This window comes from Podarcis erhardii, assembly GCF_964252035.2.
Source record: "Podarcis erhardii genome assembly, chromosome: 4".
NCBI classification, from domain to species: Eukaryota; Metazoa; Chordata; class Lepidosauria; order Squamata; family Lacertidae; genus Podarcis; species Podarcis erhardii.
The window spans coordinates 25,026,351-25,046,249 of record NC_138508.1 but is presented as its reverse complement, the minus strand read 5'-3'; the positions used below and the strand labels follow the sequence as shown (position 1 = coordinate 25,046,249).

The window sequence follows — 19,899 nt, the reverse complement described above, 5'->3', positions numbered from 1 at the left end:
TCATTATCTGGAGCACTCTTACACATTGGGCAAAAATGCTTCCATGATACAAAGCTGAACCTCTTCTTGCTAGTCATTTCATTCTTTCCACTCAGTTCCTTTAATGTATAATCTTCCCAGAACAGCCTGTCTCATTCTTATCTTACTGGCACCAGTGTCTCTCTTGACTTTCAAGGCCCATTCTTGTCTTTATGCCTGACAAAAGCAGAGGCTTAAGTATTTCACCTTACGTAAGTTACCTCTCTAAGGATACACTCAAAATGACATCTAAACAGACAAATTGCTTTACAATGTCTATGAGGAGACAAAAAGGAGGTCAAATGCCCAGCATGTACTGACGCCTAAAGGGCCAAGGACCAGGAATCTTCTATGTTGCTTAAAAAACAGTGGCATGACAAATTGGCAGGATTATTGTAATAACCTGCAGTTTCATAAGAGTATACAATTAAAGCAGATTAATAAAAGAATAAGTTAAGTTAAAATATGCAGGAAATGATAAAAATAAATTTAAGGAACTGCAGAAAGAGGAGGAAGGAAGTCAAGTTTTGAAATGTTTAAATGATTGCAAAACTATTGAAATGTATATAACTGAAAACCATAAATAAAAAATTAAAATAAAAAAATGCAATGGCATTGTTCAGGACCAGATGAGAATAAACAGGATAAACCATGGTTGCATCCTACTTTGATTACACTGTCTGATGTTTATTTTAAAAAACACTTTAAAATTAGTCTACACATTATGATTCCTGTACAAACTTCTTTCTCTAGGACTAACGTTAACGTGATATCTCCAAAACTGTAGCCTTAACTAGATGGATGGGAGATACCTGGATTCACCATTTGTTGTGCTATATACTGGTTGAATGGAAAGGACCTTTGCTTCCACAACAAATTGGAATTGCACTTCTTTTAGGTAGAAGGATACAATGCAACATTTTGTTACAGGTCCTACTTGTACAGTGGACGCTCGGGTTGCGAACGTGATCCGTGCAGGAGGCATGTCTGCAACCCGCAGCGTTCACAACCTGCAGTGCTGCGTCTGCACATGTGCGGGTCACGATTCAGCGTTTCTGCGCATGCATGATTTAGTGATTCTGCGCATGCGCCGAAACCCGGAAGTAACCCGCTCCGGTACTTGACAGATTAACCTTGACAGATTAGAGAACTGGGCCAAAACAAACAAGATGAATTTTAACAGGGAGAAATGTAAAGTATTGCACTTGGGCAAAAAAAATGAGAGGCACAAATACAAGATGGGGGACACCTGGCTTGAGAGCAGTACATGTGAAAAGGATCTAGGAGTCTTGGTTGACCACAAACTTGACATGAGCCAACAGTGTGACGCGGTAGCTAAAAAAGCCAATGCAATTCTGGGCTGCATCAATAGGAGTATAGCATCTAGATCAAGGGAAGTAATAGTGCCACTGTATTCTGCTCTGGTCAGACCTCACCTGGAGTACTGTGTCCAGTTCTGGGCACCACAGTTCAAGAAGGACACTGACAAACTGGAACGTGTCCAGAGGAGGGCAACCAAAATGGTCAAAGGCCTGGAAACGATGCCTTATGAGGAACGGCTAAGGGAGCTGGGCATGTTTAGCCTGGAGAAGAGGAGGTTAAGGGGTGATATGATAGCCATGTTCAAATATATAAAAGGATGTCACATAGAGGAGGGAGAAAGGTTGTTTTCTGCTGCTCCAGAGAAGCGGACACGGAGCAATGGTTCCAAACTACAAGAAAAAAGATTCCGCCTAAACATTAGGAAGAACTTCCTGACAGTAAGAGCTGTTTGACAGTGGAATTTGCTGCCAAGGAGTGTGGTGGAGTCTCCTTCTTTGGAGGTCTTTAAGCAGAGGCTTGACAACCATATGTCAGGAGTGCTCTGATGGTGTTTCCTGCTTGGCAGGGGGTTGGACTCGATGGCCCTTGTGGTCTCTTCCAACTCTATGATTCTATGATTCTATGATTCTATACTTCTGGGTTTGGCGCAGTGCGCAACCCGAAAACGCACAACCTGAAGCGTCTGTAAACCAAGGTATGACTGTAGTTCTCCTATTTGTGACTTGTATTTTTTTTTAACCTTTTCTTACCAGGCAATGTGTGAAAAGACCCCAGCTGACCCTGAACACCTAAATGCCAGAAGACACTGGCGAGATGAATGTCTTGCACGCCTGGCTAAACTGAAAAAGGAAATTAAATCTGACGATACGCATAATCTTTAAACCAAAGGGGCAGTCATCATTGGATTGGTATTTGAATGGGCACATGCATCTCTTCCACAAGCAGATGTTAAAAGCATGGAAGACTCAGCTGCAAATGCCAGAGTTGGTCAATCCACATAACTGTAGTCAAGTTAATTAAGGCTGGATTTTTTTTTATCTAAAGCTACAATCCTAAACCCTTGGGGCAGATGCATGGATTTCAGTGGGACTGCATATTTGATTGTAAATTGCACCTTCAATGCAAGACTTCCTTCATTTAAAGTAACATCCTGTATTACAGAAATTACTAATTATTATGTAATTTTAGTAGTTTTACTCTGGGATGGCTTCTTATCAGCACACCCTTAAATATTAATAGTACAGAACACTGATGTTATTCATTTAAAATGATGCTTGTTATAATCATACTTTGTGGTTAATTTAGCCCAAGATGTGTTTGAGCTTGCATTTTGGGGAATATAAGATTAAGCTGGGACAAAAATAATGACTGGTTGTTCCTTTGGGCTGCATTCTGCTCTGTTGAGTACTAGCCATCACACCCTGATTTATGATCAGTTGAGATTATAAGCAAATTAATTTGGAGACAAGTCTGTTTCATTAATGTTAAAGGGCCTTTAACATTATGAACTTTGCATCATAGACTTTGGTATGGTGTCTGTGATGGCAATAAATCTACACAGGAACATATAATATTGACTGGAAGATGATGTTGTTTTTAACCTGGTTCTGTTGACTGTTCTTCCAATTGCAACGTGACTTTAGGGATTAAAAAAGCTTTCCCTAAAATCAAGTAAACAAATGCAGTTTACAATGTCATAGGTTATATTACTTGTTCCAGATGTGTTGTCTGAAGCCTTGAGTACTAAATTCAGGACCCATATGATGTTGACAGCTTGGTAGCTAAACAGTTTTCTCAACAGGGTTCTATACAGCTCATTGATAAGAGAAGCTCATTCAAAAATAACCCTTTGGGCTACTGTGTTGACTATCTTACCTGAATCAGTTCCTTCTGTTTAGTTCAGTTCTCTACAGTGATTCCAAGTTTCAAATACCATTGCAGACACATTTCTTGTACTAGTCTGTGTAGAAGCTATGCAACTATGTGTTGGTTGTTGAACTAATCAAGAAAGCTTCGTCATATCAAATCAGATCATTGATCCATCTAGTATTGTCCACACTGAGTGGCACTGGCTTTCTAGGAATTCAAACAAGAGTCGTATCTACCTGGAGATACCAAGGGTTGTATCTGGTGTCATTTTGTTGCAAAGCATGTCTCTCCACTATGAAGGTGGAACCAACCAATGCCTCAGCCACAGATTACTGTACCATATTCAATATACAAAAATATATATGAGAAAAGCATTTTTAAAATCAGTTTTTCCCTTTTTTTAGTCTTATGAAGTAGAAGAATTCTTATTGGCAACAATTTATATCAGATTTAAAATATTTTTGTAGATAAACTGATGACCTTGTTTTCATCATTGCTAACCAACTAACTGCCTTTTTGTGAGATTGAAAGCCTTAGACCATGGGACAAATATCAATATTTTATATACCACACGGAATGAACCAGTAACCTTGGCAGATGCCTTCACAGGTGGGGAGTGTAGTTGATACCTCATATGGTCCTCCTGTAGCATAACTTATAGACAACATGGGGCAAGCTGCTCAGTTTTCCTCCATGTCTTAACTAGGGCTGGGTGATATATCAGTATATCATCCAAAGCCAGTTTGAAGTCCATACAGTGGTACCTCGGGTTAAGTACTTAATTCGTTCCGGAGGTCCGTACTTAACCTGAAACTGTTCTTAACCTGAAGCAACACTTTAGCTAATGGGGCCTCCTGCTGCCGCTGCGCCGCCGGAGCACAATTTCTGTTCTCATCCTGAAGCAAAGTTCTTAACCCAAGGTACTATTTCTGGGTTAGCGGAGTCTGTAACCTGAAGCATATGTAACCTGAAGCATATGTAACCTGAGGTACCACTGTATTGTGATACTGGCTTTATAATTTTTGACCGGGCAATATATAGTGAATCATGATATGTGTGTGAATGCACACACATACTGTGAAAAAATCATGGTGCAGGAAAAACAGTGAAGCCAGCAATACCTCTGCATAGCTCCATCCTTATTTCAGACATTGTGATATATCAATATATGATAATGTTTAGCTTGTGATATATTAGTGTTGAAAATCAGATATCGCTAGTCTTAATGTGAAGTTTTAAGAGGATTATAGATACAGAAGAAACTTCAGCAGGGGAGACTCTGCTCAGAGGAGTTCCTTGTCCTCCGTTTGGATGGCAGGTGCTGGGCAGAGGGTTTTCTCAGCTGGATTTCCCGCCTTTGGGAGACTATCCTAGCTGCTTCTAGACTGTAGACCTGTAAAGACCATCTTGTTTAGTTGAGTTTCAGCTTGGATTAATTATCACAGCCCTGTATAATCGTTTTATTTTTGGTTACTGGTGATGTTGTTTTTGTGCTGCCATTTTATGATGATGACTTTTCAATTGTCTGTTAATGATTGCATGGTGTTTAGGGCTATTTTGTTGACGGGGATGAGCTATACTGACTGATTGTTTCCATTATGCTAATAGCTACATGATGTTCAAAACCTCATTAGCAAATTTAACAGAAAGAGAACTTCTTTTCTTTATTTAAACCACATCATGGTGGAATTATAATACAACTTCTAAATAATTGCCATAACATTAATTTCATTTTATTAAATATGAGTGTGGCTTTTTAAAAGTCATTTTGTTCTAACTTGCTTCTGTTCTGAAATATTGAAGCTCTCTTAACACTGGTAAATATCTTCACTTTGCTTGTCAATAAACATATGTAATGAAATCTCTGTTATGTTTGTGGGATATTTTTATGCCAGTACAGTATTAAATTTGAGCTTGAGATAAGCTAGGGTAGATTCGGATAATGCATCATCCCACTGTGAAGTTTACTTTTGAAGTTACCACATGCTGTTATCTGTACAGGTCTGAACAGGGATTCATTGAATGATAGTTACTGACGCCAGTGTAGCTAGCTTGGACGGGAAAGTTTTTGCAGCTAGTGGTAAATGTATTTCAGTCTATAACACTGTGGAACCTTACAGAGAATTCAATTGTTTATGTACTTCATCTTGTGCTTATCATAAAAAGGCAAAAGTGACTGTCTAATTCCAACACCACAACATCACACTATGGTTTTAATGCAGTTTGAGAATCTTGCTGTTAATGTTAATTTTAATTTTGTGTAAATAAATTTGAAATTATGCCATTATTATTATTATTATTATTAATAATAATAATAATAATAATAATAATAATAATTTATTTACACCCCGCCCATATCGCTGGGTTTCCCCAGCTGCTCTGGGCGGCTTCCAACAAATTATTAAAAATACAATAAAGCATCAAACATTAAAAACTTCCCTAAACAGGGCTGCCTTCAGGTGCTTCCTCAGTGTTATATAATTACTCATCTCCTTGACCTCTGATGATAGGGCGTTCTGCCTGATTCACCTGTAACCTCACTTTTTGCAGTAAGGGAACCGCCAGAAGGACCTTGGAGCTGGACCTCAGTGTCCGGGTTGAACGATGGGGGTGGAGACACTTCTTCAGGTATACCGGGCCGAGGCCGGCCATTTAGAACTTTAAAGGTCAGCACCAGCACTTTGACAATGTAGGTCTTTCAGAACTGGTGTTATGTGGTCTCGGCGGCCGCATTCTGGATTAGTTGTAGTTTCCAGGTCACTTTCAAAGGTAGCCTCACGTAGAGCGCTTGAGAAAAAGTGGTATGCAAGAATGGACAATTTGTTTTAACTAGTACATGAATTATTATTTACATATTTAAATTTATATTCTACCTGTCCCTAAGATTAAGCTTGGACAAGATTCTCTTTAACTCAGTGGTAGAACCCCTATGTTAAGAAGTTGCCATAATTATTTATAAATCATAGAAGTTAAATGTGGTTGCCAGGGCCATTAAAAGTAAGTTCATGGCTGTCCTGGACTTCTGAGGAATATTTTAATTTTAGCTGTAGTGGCTTTGATTTATGCTGCTAAAAATTGCTGTTCTCAGGAGTAAATGTATATTCATTGAGACTGCTGAGAATGTAGCCGTAGTCTTCTGCTAATGTGGCAGACCCACTTAAAGTGTTCTGCTAAATCATGTTGCAAATTACCATGAGTGGAAGTAAATCATATCAGAGGAGGAGTAAAGCAGTTGAAGAGCAATTCAATTATTATTTGGACATTAATTACGTGAAGCATCCCTATAAGTAGATGAAGGTTAGTGCTTTGTATTGGAGCTAGGCAGATTAGCTGAAAACCTGTTATATGACATCCAACAGAGGAGCCTGGCTTCTGGTGGGCTTTCATGTAATCCCTTGTGGGTGCAGCATCTGATAGTGGGTGATAAGTGCTGCATTCATAGGTGATTTCCATAACTGCTTCATCCTCCCCTCATTGAGCAGAGCCCTGGGAGGAGAAGCCTGGTTTAGCGCTGCACCATCTCTTTGAGAAGACCGTGAAGTTGTGCCTTGAGACCTCCTCGCTGGGGCTGAGGTGCATGAGAAAATATCATCTATGAGGTAGGACTGCTCTGAAGATGAATCGGTATACAGTATATAGCTTTTCTTCAAGGGAGACTTCTAAACCTTTATACTATTGACTTAGATTTGTAGCGTTGGAAGGAACCACAAGGGTCTTAAATTGCTGAGTCGAACTGGGCTGATGTGCTTCATGCAAGAGAGCCAATTTTTAAAGTCATAATGTGGAATGTGATGCATGGTATAAGGAAGCCACAACAAATGTTTCACTTTTGAAACCTAGCAGTATCCGTATGGATTTCTATGTATGTGAAGAATTTACATATTTAGTCCTACAGGATTTTGGTTTGAACCTCACAATATTTCCAGCTGAAGTACTTGGCGGTACATCTGTTGAGGCACTGGGGTTGGGAAAATCTGCTATGGAACCATCACTGGTGATGTGTTTTGACCACACCAGTTCTACTAGTCCAAGTAGCTTGCAGGCACACGTTGACTTTCATCAGGGATTTGTATTTACAATATAATTGTAAATGAATGAGGTTTATATAAGCAGTCATCTAAGACTACAGCAACACATACTATCCTGGTTGTCATAATTCATTATTTTCTATGTATCTGAAATGAAAGGGTATATAATTATAATCTCCTTTGATAATTAGGGTTTTTTGCATCACAAATTTGCAACACGTTCCAGAGGGATAGCTATGTTAATATCCTTGCATAAGAAAACCACCACCACCACCACAGCTTTGGGACAGCTTAAAGACAAGTTTGCAAAGAGATTTTCCTGAAAGAATATATTTTTCAAGTGACTTTAGTAATTGTTTAAAAAGCCGTTCTTGAAACTTTATCAATAACTATTTAATAATGCTTTTGTATATAAACTGCTTTATATATTACTTTACCAATTTCATAATACGTTGCCAATTTATTTCATTTTCAAAGTTTCTACATCACCTGTCGCTGACTGATTTCAAAGTGGTTTACAACCACACAACTCGAACACAGCAACAATAATTTTAAATTATGAGAACTGATTGCAAGAAAATGGCAAACTAGCACAAACACAACATAATTAACAACAGAAGGCCCAATGTAACAAAATAGTCCTGGTCTGCTCACGGAATGCCACAATGGCAAGTGCGAATATTTGGATGTAAAATAACTTGATTCAGCCTAGATGGGAGCAGGAGTGGGGAGTGCCGGAACCTGGTCAGTATCTCCAAAGCTGGCTTACTGGCTGCTATTGAGTGTGGTGATAAACTTTATTGTTCCAGGAATGAGGCTAGATGAGCCTTGGGCTCATGTGATTTCACTCCCTTCTGCTCCTCTAGTGTAGCTGTGCAGAAATTGGAAGTTTTTCTTTCCATTTTGATTAACCACAGTTTAGGGCTACATATGAATGCTGAACTGTTTAATCCTAACTATGGTTAATTGAAACAAGCAGCTTTATAAACCAAGGTTCAAAGTTACCTTGTTTCAGTAAACCATAGATGGTTTGAGTTTGGGCAAATAGACAAACTATTTGCTCCCTGATGCCCTTTGGATATAGCATCTTGTCTTATGAATATTGCCAACAATGGTTAAGTGGACTGCTTTGACAATTTGACAATGCAGGGATGTGCAACCTGCATGTAGGTTAGTTGTCTGTCTTCTCTAAAGGTGCTAGGTGTTTTTATAGCACCTAGCTAGGTGTTTTCATAGCTAAAGGTGCTAGGTGTTTTTATAGCTAGGTTTTTAATCCTTGGTTCTTTAATAATTTGTTAAGTATTTTTAAAGGATACTATTATTTTATGCATATTATCTATTTACCTGTATGACTTGTGCAAAAGGTGGTACTGCATATAAATTATCTAAATAAATGACTTTCACCAGGGAAAGTCATTTGTTTTCAAACTTTCCCATTGAAATCAGTAGGACTGTGGCCAACAGTGCAATCCTAATCATGTCTACTCAGCATTTTCCCATGTAAATGCAAATGTTTCACATGGATTTCAGTGAAACCCAAGTTCAAATAACATGGTATGGATCTAACCCAGTGGTTCTACCTTATCATACCCTCACCAGTTAATGATGTACAGATTTTAGAGGCCTGACTTCTGCTTCTAAATAAATAGGCCTATTGTTCAGAGAGGCTGATATTCTACAAAACGATGCACCTTTGCACATATTACACCAGCTAGTGTTTTTTCCCCCCTTTACAATTCCCATGTATGGATTTTCAAACATATGGAACTGTGGAAAAGTACCATTATGCAACTATACACTCTGGAAAAGATTCAGGTATAATGCTTGGAATGCAGTTCATGGGACTGTGTCAACACAATTGTATAATTAGTTAAACTACCACCACAGTCTTTTTCCTTTGGATTTTTTCCTTTTAAAACGATAATGGATATGCCTAGCTTTTCCACTTATCCCTAATACAAAATTTAAAATAATATGTCCATCAAAGAAATCCCAAAATATCAATCAGCCTAAATGCAAGAAAAACAATGAAGCACCTTAAAGGCTAACAATGGTTTTAATAATAGAGTCTGCTTAATCAAATGCATGAAGTCTATAATAGTGGAACGGAGAGGTCAAAGAGTAGAGAAAGGCAAAAAGAACAGGCAGTGATAATTACGGTACATAATTACATAGCAGCAAAATGTCTAGACTTCCTAAGGCAGTGTTGGTGATAACCAGGAGTGGCTGTTGAGATCGGTGCTGCTGTGGAGCTGCACTTCTGACAGTGCTGTCACTGCCACTCACCTGGATATGAAAGGGGCGCAGGTGGCGCTGTGGTCTAAACCACTGAGCCTCTTGGGCTTGCTGATCGGAAGGTTGGCGGTTCGAATCCCCACAACGGTGTGAGCTCCTGTTGCTCTGTCCTAGCTGCTGCCAACCTAGCAGTTTCAAAAGCATGCCATCTACAAAAGTGGATAAATAGGTACTGCTGTGGCAGTAAGGTACACGGCGTTTCGGTGCACTCTGGTTTCCGTCACAGTATTCCGTTGCGCCAGAAGCGGTTTAGTCATGCTGGCTACATGACCCGGAAAGCTGTCTGTGAACAAACGCTGGCTCCCTTGGCCTGAAAGCGAGATGAGTGCCACAACCCCATAGTCACCTTTGACTGGACTTAACCGTCCAGAGGTCCTTTACCTTCTACCTTTTTACTCACCTGGATGGTGCAGAGATTAGGTAGGGTAGCAGCAGTTGGCTCAACTTTTGCACCCACAGAGCCCTGCCCTTGCCAACACCCAGCCCCATTTCCGCATCACCCAGGTAAGCAGCAGCAATGCCATTGTCAGAATGGCAGCCCAGAGACACCCACTCCACTAGGCCAGCCATGCCTCATAGTAGCACAAATATCCTGGTATTGGTACATGGGATTAGAAATCTGTAATCCCTCCCCACCCCATGATAAACAGGGCTTCTCTGGTCTCTCAGGAAGACAGAAGAGGAAGTGAAGCCTGCTCCTGAACAAAGATTCCTCTGTAGTAATTCAGTGGTTGCACATTGGAGTCTCTCTTGGAAATTCCTTTGACAGTTATATCCCTGCATGTTGACATGTTCTCATAATGATTTCCGGCTACTGCTGTTTCTGGTGTCAAGATTTGTAGCCGTTTGTTCTTCTGTGTAGAGAGGCATCTCTAGTAGATGATATCACATATCATATTGGAATGAGCAGGTGAATAAGCCCATGATGCCAGTCACAATATCATTAGGTCCTGTAACAGTATTGCTTGAGTAGGTATTTGGATATGTTGCAGGGTTTGGTCCCTGTGCTGGTTTCTTTGATTTCACTGTAGTTACTGGTGAGTATAATTTTTAGGTTGGTGGGCTATCTACTCTCCTACTAGCTTGTTGTCAAGCAAGGTGAATAATAATCTGGAAGCAGCAGCTGTAGAAAAGGCGGTAATAAAACCAGTAGTTCAGTCCTCTACCTGTCTAGTCAGATGTTAAGTCCCAATGAGTTCAGTAGGTCATACTCCTGTGTCAGTGTACGATTGCAACCCGGGACTTTTTTGTGTGTCTCAAATCTTGCTCAGCATGCCCTCTTTCTAAGGACCAAGTTACAAGACTAGTTTCTAAGGAAGTTCAGTGGGGTGAACGAGGGCACACTTGGGTTGCAATGCTGCCTCTTTTGAAGATAGGCAGAGAGAGGTATATACTGTACATTCCTCCAATTGACAGCCACCCAGTATGCTGAGCCAGCAACATGAAACTCGGAGAACAGATAGTGGACTCAGCTATACAGCTGCAAATAAAACGTTTTAAATATGTTGTAAAGTGCAATATACAAGTGTGAAACTAGATGGAGAGCTATACAAAGTTCAATGTATTTTTCAAAATGATTTTTTTTTAAAGCATTTTCATAGCGTTTTTTCATATGTGTGTGGATTCCACAGTTGACTCACTGTTACACTTGCCTCTTGAAGCAGTGCACACATTATTTGCCTTCTGCTCTCCTTACAGGGTAGCCCTATAATGCACCTAACCTTTGCTCAACAAACTCTCCTTATCTTTATGCTAGGATTATGGTAATTATTGTCAGGAAAATCTCAAAGAGAACTATAATATCCCCACACTCTCCTCATGGGTCCTATATACAGTGGTACCTCAGGTTACAAACACTTCGGGTTACAGACTCCGGCTAACCCAGAAGTAGTACCTCGGGTTAAGAACTTTACCTCAGGATGAGAACAGAAATCGCGTGCTGGCAGCGGGAGGCCCCATTAGCTAAAGTGGCATCTCAGGTTAAGAACGGTTTCAGGTTAAGAACGGACCTCCGGAACGAATTAAGTTCGTAACCAGAGGTACCACTGTATTTGGCATCATGAAAACAGTATACAGCACTGGCATTTTACAACATCTATAGATCAAGAGTCTTGATCGGAAATCAAGTAACAAAATAAAGTAATGAAAACAAACAGCAGAATAGTAACATGGGAAACATTCCATTAGCCGTGTTAGTCTGTTGCAACAAAACTATCATGAGGATCTTGTGGCAATTTAAAGTGCGAAGTATTACAGCTAGTCTTGGATGGATTCCACTACAATAACTGCTTGGGACTGCTCCTGGACACACTGCTAACTGGGAGGCTCAGCTGTGGCCAGGATTGCCTTGCGTCAGCATAGGCTGATGCACCAGCTTTGCAACCCTACCTTGAGACAGTGGATTTCACCAGTTATCCATGCATTAGTGACACACAAATTATGGGATGGGTTTTAATGGGTAGGAGAGGATACATTAATTGTAATTTATGCCTCCAGGTGCCCACATGTGTGGGTTGAATAATTTCAAAATAGGTGCATTTGCTGCGGAATTTCATTAGTGCGAAAATTTTCTGAGCTCTGGGCGCAGTACTGCGCCTAAGACTTCAGATTAAAACTGCAGAGTGGAAGGAAAGGGGGACCTTTTTCTGCCTCCCCACTTCCAACTACTCTCTGAAGACTGGAGAAGAGACCCCTCTTAAGAATATTAGGAGGGTGGGCAGGGGAAGGACTAGACCATGTGAAAAATGAACATATTTTAGCTGCAGTTCATTCATTTTCAGCGTTGTATTATTCTTATAAAAAAGCGCACCTAGACACTCTGTTATTGCACCCATAACCTAGGTTTAAGGTGCCATTTAGCTCCTGGCTTTTATATCTCAGTTTCTAACACTGATTTCCAGTATAACCAGTTTTAGGCAACAAGCAATTTTAAAATATCATTTCTTTTCTTAGATAATACAAGTAGAGCTATATACTGTTTATAAAGCAGAAAGCTTCAGATTTGAAATGGCAAGTTATTATTTGTTACAGTATTGTTTATGCTGACAATCCTAAACCTGGGAGTAAGCCCCATTGAATTAAATAGGACTTGTTTCTGAGTAAACATGGTAAGGCTTGCGCCTGGTCTTTATGGTCTGGTGTACCAACACAAATAACTAATTAAAGTGAACTACATGGATTTAAATGGTTATGTCTCACTGACTTTATTATAACAAATTTCTAATTAATAACAGAGATCTTTTGCTGTGTGGAAACAGTTTTATTATCTTTCTCTTGATTACTCCTGAGAAAGAGGCCACTATTGTTCCCATTTTACAGATGCAGATCTGAAATTGAGAAATAACAATTTATCCAAGACTTACTGCTGAGTCCATAACTAAGAAGAGGTTTTTTTGTGTGACCTTGAATAGCTTCAGATGCATGACATGCAGAGGTGGTGACAGGAAATACAAGTGACTCATGTTTCATATTCCTCATTCTTTGAAACACCTGATGTGAAAATCAAAACATCTGCGATGGATAATTTGTCTCTCCCTCTCTCTCTAGTTTGAGATCTTGATAATCTGACTACAGATTTAGACATTGGAAAAGAAAAACATGGATCAGAAAGTAAGAGAATGAAACTTGTGCTTCCTGTCTCTTAGAACAGAATCACAGAATTGTAGATTCCTACAAATGCAGAAATATTTTGCCCAATGTGGGCTCAAACCCACAACCCTGAGATTAAGAGTCTCATGCTCTTACCAACTGAGCTATTCCAGCTCCCATATGTTCTCAACTTTTACAGCCAATCTACAGCTTCCAGAGCAAATAATAGAATTCTGTTCACTGAACAACACCTTTCATTTAACTGACAAGCAAGTTATGTGTGTCTTAGTGGATATATGACACAAAATCAAAATTTTGCTATTATAGTAACTCCTATCCAGTGCTATTTTTCTAGAAAAAGAGGTGCCAGAACTTACCATAAACACCTCCCTTGTTCTCTTATAATGGCAATGAGAGGTGCTGGAACTGAGTTCTGGCAAGTTCCTGCTTTAAAAAAACCCTGAGTCATGACTTCTTATGGACCAAATCTACACTTCTTTTTTAATACAGTGGTACCTCGAGTTACAAACGCCTCAGGTTACAAACTCCGCTAACCTGGAAGAGTTACCTCGAGTTGAGAACTTTGCCCCAGGATGAGAACAGAAGTTGCGTGCCGGCGGCACAGCAGCAACAAGAGGCAAAAGCAAAAGCACGCCTCTAGTTAAGCACAAGAGGCAAATTAGCAAAAGCACGCCTCTAGTTAAGAATAGTTTCAGGTTAAGAACGGATCTCTGGAATGAATTAAGTTCATAACTAGAGGTACCACTGTACTGGTACTTCAAATCTAAAAGGGAAATTCTGCCACCAGCCCCTACTTACTATAAAATAGCAGCTACTAAATACATCACCAGGAGTCTTCTGAGATTGGGCAAGAAACAAAACACCTCTCTTCCTCCTTTGACATAGTGATGTCCAACTTCTCCCAGCCTACTCCCTGAAAGTTCTGCTCTAATATTTTAAGCCCAATGACGATGACTACACAACAAGTCAGAACAGAACTTAAATAATTTAACCAAAATACACATTTATTACAGGAACATAATTGCAAGGACATTAAAAACCAGATAAAGAAGCATATACAGTGGTAACTTGGTTTACAACCATAATCCATTCCAGAGGTCTGATTGTAAGCCAAAACAGGTTGTAACCCAAGGCACGCTTTTGCCAATGGGGGCTCCCCCCCAAAATGGGTTGTAATAAAAAAAAAGAAACCCACACTTCTGGTTTTGAAATGGTTATAATCCAAAGCAGTTGCAAACCAAGGTACCACTGTAATTTATATCTGGCTAAGTATTATTACCGTAAATACAGTATGTTAATATAAAGACAGGATTATAAATCCTATTAATTTTTACCAGTTCTGAGTATTTTCCAAATGTAATATTTAAGTTCAAAAGCCAGTAAGTTAAAATTCATATTCTAGAACTGGCAGGAATGACTGAATGGGATATAATTTTTATTTATTTCTATTTTGTGAATCACTTCCTATGAACAATCTTAAAGCAACTTAACAATAAAATAGCAACAGTAAAATGCATGTAAATAGATTTCATTTTTATAAAAGCAATTAAAACTACTTTAAATCCAATGCAGACACAGACTAGGAAAAAATCCCGTGAAATAACTTATTTCCTTTCATTAATAAAACTGGATTTCAGATTCCACTACTTTATTTGTGCAATAATTATTCAGAAGAACTATAATATTTTTAAGGTTTGCCTTAGCTTGATAAGAATAAATATGGTACAATGAAATGATGGTCAGGATTTCCAGGTAAACAGCGTTTCTGTGTGCTGCTCTGGTGTCGGTGTTCCATTGCACCAGAAGCGGATTAGTCATGCTGGCCACATGACCCGGTAAAACTGTCTGCGGAGCGGACAAACGCCGGCTTCCTCGGCCTGTAAACCGAGATGAGCGCCGCAACCCCAGAGTCGTTGGCGACTGGACTTAACTGTCCCTTTATTTCCAGTCAATGATTTGATGTCTGAGTTTGTGGGGCTATACATACGTTTGTGGGTCCTTTCTTGATCTGTTATGTTTATTTATCACCTTACTTTATTTGTGTAAGCTAAACAGCACAACTAACTGTTTTTACTGCTGATAATTTTAATATTTTTAGTAAACCATTTAGAGGTTTTATTACAATCAAGCAGTGTGTGTTTGTGTGTTTAAACAACGACAGGAAAAGTGCAAAACAATGCACCACCTGGAGGTGAACAATAACTCTCACTTCTGCATTTCCTTGCTCAATAACTACATTCTGTCCACATGTTGGTTCTGTTCTCTATTTAAAGCCTTCTCTGGCACCATAGTTTTTGGAACATAAAAAACTGCCTCATACAGAGTAAGACTATTAGTCCATATAACTTAATATTGTTTTCACTGACTCACAGAGTCCCCCAGAGTTTCAGTCACAAAATCATAGAATTCTAATGAGTTGGAATAGAGTTGGAATACTAACTGGACAGGGTGTGCTGTGAATGAAAGCTCCCACTTGCAGGATCAGGGAGCTCTTTCATTCAAAGAAATGCAAGATCCACCCATTTCCCTGGCAACTTCTTCTTGGGTGGATGAAGTGTGGGAAAGGGAGGAGCAGGAAAGAAAAACCTGCAAATGCAAGATCCACTCTCAATCCTCCCTTAATTTGGATAGAATCTGGGGGAGGGATGTTTTATTTGAACAGGTCCATCAGTGTGGGCGAGGAATCATTACATGACTAGGACAAAGCAGTTACAAGAAAGGAGATTCCGGCTAAACATCAGGAAGAGCTGTTTGACAGTGGATCTCCCTCAGGAGGTGGTGGACTCTTCTTCCTTGGAGGGTCTTAAGCAGAGGTTGGATGGCCATCTGTTATGGATGCTTTAGTTGAGATTTCTTCATTTCAAAGGGTTGGACTAGATGACCCTTGGGACCCCTTCCAACTCTACAATGCTATGATTCTAAGAAATTAAAGTCAATGAGACTTAACTCCAGTAGGAATGGGGGAGAAAATTGGTTCAATTCACATTTTAATGTGAACATATGCCTAAATAGCACTTCCTATAACAATACAGTGTGTGAACTGAAATGGAACTATCTTCAAAACCTTCACTAAAAATTTTCCAGTGCATTTCAACAAAAAAGTATACAAAATAGATAAGTGTGCATACAAATACATATATTAGTGAGAAATAAGTAACATTTTTTCTTATGCATGTTCTCCAAATAAGAAAAATAAATATCTCAACTACATTTTCTTGTCAATATGCATAATACTCAACCTGTTTCAGGGAATGTGACTATCTCAACTGAATTTTTAACATTCAGTGGCCATTATGTATAAGCCCCAAAGCTGAAGCTGATTACTGGCTTATTCCAAACCAGCTTTTAAAAAAAGGCAGATAAAAAGATGTAGTTAATCCTTGTTTGAATTATATAAATATAATTCATAGTTTAAAGTAGAAAGAGCGAGGTAAGTTTGTGGGTCAGTTTGGCAGGTGAACAGTACTCAGAATATCTTTACATGCTCATAATTAATGACAGCAGTAGTAGAGGCAGTAGGAAACTAAACTATTATCTTTTCTGTCAGCAGATGGCACACTACATAAAACAGAGGTGCATAATTAACAGATATAGAGATTGAACTCTTATTTGAAAACTAAGCAGCTGTTTTGTATTCACAACTTCCTCCCCTGCTGTGGTAAGAAGCACTGATTGAGAGGAAATACCTGCACACTGGGGCTCTGTTAGGGATCTGAAGCTCTTTAAAGAGACAGAAAAAGCAACCCCCAGTATACTGTGTAGTTTATAGCTTTGTAGAGCCTTTGCAGCCTTTTTCCCTCAAGGGCTTGATAGCATACTAAAGCCAACTAATCTGACAGTTGTTTCTTAAAAGTTTTGTGTCATATATATATATTATTTACTAAGGAGGATACATAATCTTCAGCAGCATTTAGGAGATTAGTCATGAAAAGCCTAAACAGCACTTCTACTGGCTCCTTAACAACTGCTCCAAAAGAGTTTACATTAACATTACAATTCTTAAGCCACAGCTTTACTGAAAGCAGATTCTGAGCTTCACACTAAACTTCTAAGGAAGCATGTGAAACATCTATCCCAACTCCATTACACAGAATTAAAGCCATGAGGATTATGCAAGGTGTTGACATCTCAGAAATATCCCCACCCAGGTTGCCAGACTTCTGCTCTGCTCATTAATGCACCCATCTCCCCTTCCCTTATGACTATTAGATGGATGATAGAACTTATTTTCATAGGCCAGTCATTCATGTAAGGAAGAACTGAAGAGAGTGCCATTGTTAACTTTCTTGTCATTTAGCATGTCTTGTGCTTGGATGTCTCTCATGGAAAGAATGCTATATCTTTCTTCACTTCTGAGTCCAGACTCTAGGAACTCTTTCAGATGTGATGAGTATAAATGCTTACTTGCTGAGTCTGCAAACATAGGGAAGCTACAAACTGCTGCTGCTTTCTACTACCTGTATATGCAACAAAATAGTTGCGGCTTGTATGTTAATTTCCAATACTGAAGTGACATCCATGTAGGTTATTGAATCATAAGGATTCTATAGACTTTATAATCTTTGCTGTATAGAGAGATATATGTATATATGTCACACATAACAAACATGATCCAAGCAAAGCCTGTAAACATTTGTGTACCACTAAATAATTTTTAAAACTTTTTTGACTGGATTGTGTCCACCATAATTTTATTATAGAGTATTTTCATTCAGTATAATTTTCATGCTTCCCAAGACGAATGAACTGTTAATACTAAATATACTTTTATCCAAGATATTTGCTGCTGTGGCTTATGTTTATCTACAGTAAGTGATACGCCATATGAAGTATACAGAACAAAGCGGCTACTTACAGCAACAGCTGCAAGAATATTAACAGTCATATTAACTGGAAGATATTTTATTTATACTTAAAATGATGTGTGTGAGTGTAGGTTTAAGACTTGTCGTGTAGAAACATAGTTTCTAGCAGTGATATAATCTTCAATTTTATATGACTAGGTGGAAAACTATAATGGTATTTGAAACTTTTTCTTAATCATCCTTTTGGTTTGAAATTTTCCTTATTTATTCTTCTGTTATTGTGTATCTTTTATATCTTTATTTCATTGATTGACAATAATATATTGTAAAGAAAATCCTTGCAATTCTCAAAGTATTTCTATAAGGAAGGAAGAGGTAAACTGAATGTAATCCCATCTGAAAGCTACACAAACTGGATTTGACAAGACATAACACAAAGATGAAGCAGGCAGGGTGCAAGGAGGACAGAAGGGCAAAGGTTACACACATTACAAGAGACAGATCTCTTTTTCTTCCACCCTGGTATTTAAAATCTAATTTTATACCTAATGAAAATAAAAGGCACGTAGAAGGCCAAGAAGGAAGGGAAATAGGGCATACTGCCCCAACTGGAAGCCCTTTTGTTTGAAAATATTGTTGGAAGTACATCCTAAGACAGATATCTATCTTGAAACAGGAACATGTATTTGTTCTTTATGATATGAATCAAGCAAGGATTTCAATTCCTGGTGGGATGGTAGCCTAGGAAACGGGCCCTTAATGGAACAAAGGGAGTGGCTCAGCACTAGAGGACAAATGGGTGGGCCCCCTCCCTCAACTGGCTGGTAGTTAGAAAGAGAAACACTAGAGTGGAGAGTTGAGTGATGTGAGATAGAAGCTGGAAGCAGCAGCCTGGGAAGCCAGAGAGTCAGAGCGATGTTCGATTTCTGTTTGAATCCAAGGCTGTGGCTTTGAGGGAAGCAAGACCCTGTGAACCCCTCCATCATAGCCTCAGGTTGTATATATGTGTAAATAAACCATATATCATAAAGACACCACAGTCTCCGCTGTGCCTCATTCCAAAGGCAACAAAACCTTGGATAAGAGCCTGGAACCCCTGAGATCTCACACCACTCAGAGATCGGGGTGGCATGCAACAATATCAATATGAGGATGTTATTATGTGTTTTCACTATTCCAAGCCTAATCTTATTGTGGCTTATAATAACACTTTGCAGACATAAAGTATAATTCCCAAAGGCCCCTTATAATACCTGAGATTAGTCTGGATTTCTGATATAAAGTTCCAGAAATGTAATAAATTATCCATGTGAGTACATTATAACTGAAATACAAGTCAAATTGTCTCATTCTGAAAGCTAAGAGTTGAACATACTACAAAGTTTAGTATTTGGAAAGATCAGTGGAGTTTAGAGTTTGGTTAAATTCTGTCTGAACATTATCATACTCTAAACCATTCATTTTGAACTGGTGAATTGCAACAGCAGTACTACCATTAAAATTAAGGAATGTTTGGGTTAAAGATGGTTCCTGGATCTGAAAAGACTGAGGACTGCAGCTATCAAGTCCTCTGATTGTTTGCCTAGTCTCTTTCTTGTATTTAGAATAGAAAAGTTGGTTAACATCAGTCTGTCCAACTAAGGTTACACTTTATTTGTGTGCTGGGTTTTTTTTGTAGTCCCAAGGTTCTGTGATCCCTAAAGTACACGGATCTTGAGTACAAAAGTATACTATGAAGCAAATCTGAAAATGGAAACATTTACTTATCTAGTAATATTTAACCAGGGAGACACAAATTGCCAAGAAAAGGAAACCCTTCAGTTGCAATAAAATACGACTACTCTCCAAGCAAAGACCTTGAAAGGCCTTCATTTAATTAAAAAACATTATTTAAATGCATTTCGAGAATTTCATATTGAAAGCATGTTAAACATGAAATTGTAGTTACATAA

At 38.9% G+C, this 19,899-nt stretch overlaps 1 protein-coding gene and 1 long non-coding RNA gene across 3 annotated transcripts in view; one reads left to right on the top strand and one right to left on the bottom strand.

Annotated features, from left to right (window-relative positions):
- The window catches only part of CRYL1 (crystallin lambda 1), a 39,184-nt gene extending 34,109 nt beyond the window's left edge, over positions 1–5,075 (top strand). The window contains exon 8 of the mRNA XM_081860677.1: positions 2,094–5,075. Within this exon, the coding sequence (XP_081716803.1) occupies positions 2,094–2,222 (129 nt within the window). The 3' untranslated portion in view covers positions 2,223–5,075. The remainder of the gene's footprint in view (positions 1–2,093) is intronic.
- The window catches only part of LOC309341322, a 57,918-nt gene that overhangs the window by 26,132 nt on the left and 11,887 nt on the right, over positions 1–19,899 (bottom strand). The window lies entirely within an intron of this gene.